The sequence below is a fragment of the Prunus persica genome, chromosome G6 (genome assembly GCF_000346465.2).
Source record: "Prunus persica cultivar Lovell chromosome G6, Prunus_persica_NCBIv2, whole genome shotgun sequence".
NCBI classification, from domain to species: Eukaryota; Viridiplantae; Streptophyta; class Magnoliopsida; order Rosales; family Rosaceae; genus Prunus; species Prunus persica.
The window spans coordinates 14,518,728-14,522,386 of NC_034014.1; the positions used below are offsets into that span (position 1 = coordinate 14,518,728).

Below are 3,659 nucleotides of genomic sequence, written 5' to 3' on the forward strand. Positions count from 1 at the left end.
GAGCAAAAGGGAAAGTTGTTCATAAACCAAACTACATCAAAGAGTGAATCACAGCTCCCTCGCCCCAAGTAAGAGAAGAACAAGTGCTTTTCTCATAGCACCATCCAATGTCAAGAATGTTCTCTCATCACTTGCTTTCTCCAAAATTAGTCGTAGTGCCTTAATTTGGTCATTAATAGACAAGTCCATCTTTGCCAATTCAGCAGCAATGTCAGATCTTGGTTCTGATCCTTTCACCAAACTATTAGTTATAGTTTTCAATTGGTCAATAGACTCAGAAATCATCTCACCAAATGCTTTAGCCATTTCTTTTTGAATATCAGTATCTGCATTTCATTTGCGGTGTCGACTGCTTGAGCTAGCTGAGTTTTGTTGGTTTGATCTTGGCAAAGAGGTAGAATGATCGTGTTTTCCAAGATAGTAAGAAGTGTTAATTAAATGGATTTCTTTATCGTATATTTTGTTCTAAAAATACTGAATTGGATTGTTTTCAAGTATTCGTTCGTATATATGTATGCATATAAGGATTTTGTTGCCTGGCGTTATTTTCTAAAACGGAGGGTGATAAGTCCATAAATTTACACATTTATGTACTCTTTATACTTAGTTTTTGTAGGAGAATTTGATTTAAAAAGGACTTATTACTTTATTTTCTCAATTTTCAGCTTTCCAGAGAAAGTAATTTATTTTCAACGGAAATACAACTTTTTGGTGGAGTTTTAGTACGAGACCAATTGGAGATGAAAGCTAAGACCTTGAAGATGATTGTGGAATTTTTCTAGAATTTTCAGAGCAGCCAATGAGAGCAATATTTGAAGTTAAGTCAGCATAAGGTGCAATCCCGTCAAAACTGTGTTGTTGTGGAAGAATGACTATTTGAAGACTTTCCTGATTTTTTTCTCAAGGCGTGCGATATATGGCTGGAAAGATAAGACCAAAACCTACAATTTAATTATTTTTCTAGAATTTTCTTGGAGGAGAAACAACCCCAAACGTGTGTGCAAAGTAGCTGACGTGTTATCCCAATCCAAGTAGAAAGAGGAGTCAATTACTTACCCATTTTGGATTTATGTTTTAATTAGGTTTTTCTTTATTTTGGGGCTACTGTAAAAGCCCAGCTAGGGTAGGAATAGATGTGGATGTTTTATTTAAGCATGAGAAACAACTCCTTAAGGAGATACGCAAAGACTATGAGAAATTGGAGACACAGGAAGAGTATCGCAATTGGCTAAGTTTGATTGTTTCTTCCTTATGTTTTTGCTTATGTCGAATTCTATGATTATGTGTAACTAAGTTTCTTTTGCTAGGGCATGATGTAGCCCTAGTATGATGATCTAGTTTTCTTATTTTACCTATCTATTGATTGCCGTTTGATGTTGGATTCTTGATCACTCTGCTTAATACTTGGTTTCTTATCTTGATGCTTGATCACCATCTAGAATTTTAATTGAGTTAATCGGATGCAAATTAGAGTAAATACCATACTTAATTTGAGACTTGCTTCTTGTGACTAGGATTTGTAATTCGTCTAGGGTAAATACCATACTCCTAGGGTTTACATGCTTATTCGAGGTTTTCACCGATCTTAATGAGTTTCTATGTGTTGATATTTGACCTAAATACCATAGGCAAATTGCATGTAGGAATATACAAGTTAGCCTAAATACCATTGGTAATTCATGAAAAAGGAAAACTAAGCGGCAACATCAAATGGTTAGTTAATAGGTAGGTGAATAAGAGGTTAGATCGGATTACTAGTAGTGAATTCATTGTCCTAGTGCTTTTATCAATTTGAATTTCTCATCCTTGTGTTTCGTAACTTCCTATTTATTTTGTGTTTTAATTTCATTGGTAATTAAATCATTCTTTCAAAAACCCCTTTTGTGTTCACGTAAGTATGCTACGTGTTTAATTTCTTGTTTATATAATTACAGTAGTTAAAGTATTTTGTGAAGTAAATTAGGTTAGACTAGTTGGTAGTTGAACTCAATCCTCGTGGGAATGACCTTGTATTTTCCATACTATATTACGATTGACCTTGTGCACTTGCGAGTATAATTTGTGTTTAGACTAATCCTTATAATCTCCATTTTTCAAGTTGTCTAAAATTCACAACAAGTTTTTGGTGCCATTGCCGGGGGGGAATTGGCTTCGTCAACTATGATTTAGTTCAATCTTAATTTTGCTTTTCAGTTTTTATTTTAGTTTATTTTCATTTTTTTAATATTTATTGGAAATTTCAGGTTATTGGAATTGATTTGTTCTTCTTGTTTGTCTTGTTTATTAGGTTGGACTTAGTGTATGACTGGAAGACACTCTCAAGGTCAAGACCTGATACCGTTTGATCTTGAGATTGAAAGAACAGTTAGGAAACGAAAAGACAAATTCACTCACTCACTGGAACAACAAAAAGACGGAGGTTCCGTTGAAAATATAAACGAGAAGAGTGACAAGAACGTTGGGGAACAACAATTAACGCAAGAGGAAGCAATGGAACGAACACAACCTGCTCGAGCTACGAAGGAGTACTCCATCCTAACTCTTTCTAACACTCTGTCATGTATTGTAATACCAGAAGTTGAAGCAAATTCATTTGAACTTAAGTCTGGAATGATTCATTTGTTACCATCTTTCTATGGCAAGTCGAACGAAGATCCTAACATGCATATTCGGAAATTTTTTGACATTTGTGGCACCATTAAGATCCTAAATGTCTCTGATGAAGTAGTTAGGCGGAAATTGTTCCCATTTTCATTAAAGGATAGAGCCAAAGCTTGGCTTCACTCACTACCAGCTGAATCCATTACTTCATGGGAGGGTTTAGCTCAAAAATTTCTCCAAAAATTCTTCCCTCCCCAGAAAACGAATCAGCTTAGAAGAGATATCATGCATTTTAGTCAAGGAGAGCATGAGCCATTCTATGAAGCTTGTGAGCGATTTAGAGAATTGCTGCAAAAATGCCCTCATCATGGCATTATTGATTGGATGCAAATGCGCTTCTTTTATGAAGGACTTACGACTGCAAACAAACGAATGGTTGACTCTGCATGTAGAGGTGCATTGATGGAGAAGACACCTCAAGAAGCATTTGATCAATTTGATTTGCTTGCCAATAATAATCAACAATGGGGCAGTGAGCGGACAAAGAAGGCAGGAGTTCATAAAGTTGACACCAACACTGCGGTTGTTGCTCAAACTTCAAGCCTTGAGAAAAAACTTGAAACTCTTATGCGTGCTGTTATTCCATCTTCCCCACAACAAGTTTGCGCCATTTGTTCAGACCCAACTCATCCAATGGAACTTTGTCCATCTACTACGCAAGGTTTTGAGCAAGTTCTCCAAGTTAATTCATTTCAGCGACCTCGGAATGATCTATATTCGAACACCTATAATCCAGGGTGGCGTAACCACCCAAATTTTTCATGGAGCAACTAGCAACAAGAAGCTAGCTCTACTCGTCCTATTCATCACCAAGGGCAACCTTCAAGTGAGCCCAAGAAACCAGCGTTGGAGGACTTAGTTGCTCAATTTGTATAGACTTCTCAACAAAATCATAATACTATGCAAGCATCCATCAATAAATTAGAAACTCAAGTAGGCCAACTTGCAACTATTGTGCATGAAAGGGTGCAAGGCACATTCCCAGGCCAACCTGAAAT

At 36.4% G+C, this 3,659-nt stretch overlaps 1 protein-coding gene across 1 annotated transcript; it reads left to right on the plus strand.

Moving 5' to 3' along the window:
- LOC109949645 lies at positions 2,302 to 3,435 on the plus strand. Its single transcript, XM_020565730.1, has one exon. It carries the CDS (start codon positions 2,302 to 2,304, stop codon positions 3,433 to 3,435), a length of 1,134 nt encoding a protein of 377 aa, XP_020421319.1.

Bases quoted from the DNA above. Each gene is read 5' to 3' on its own strand.
- LOC109949645 (XM_020565730.1), top strand. From the start codon at position 2,302: ATGACTGGAAGACACTCTCAAGGTCAAGACCTGATACCGTTTGATCTT.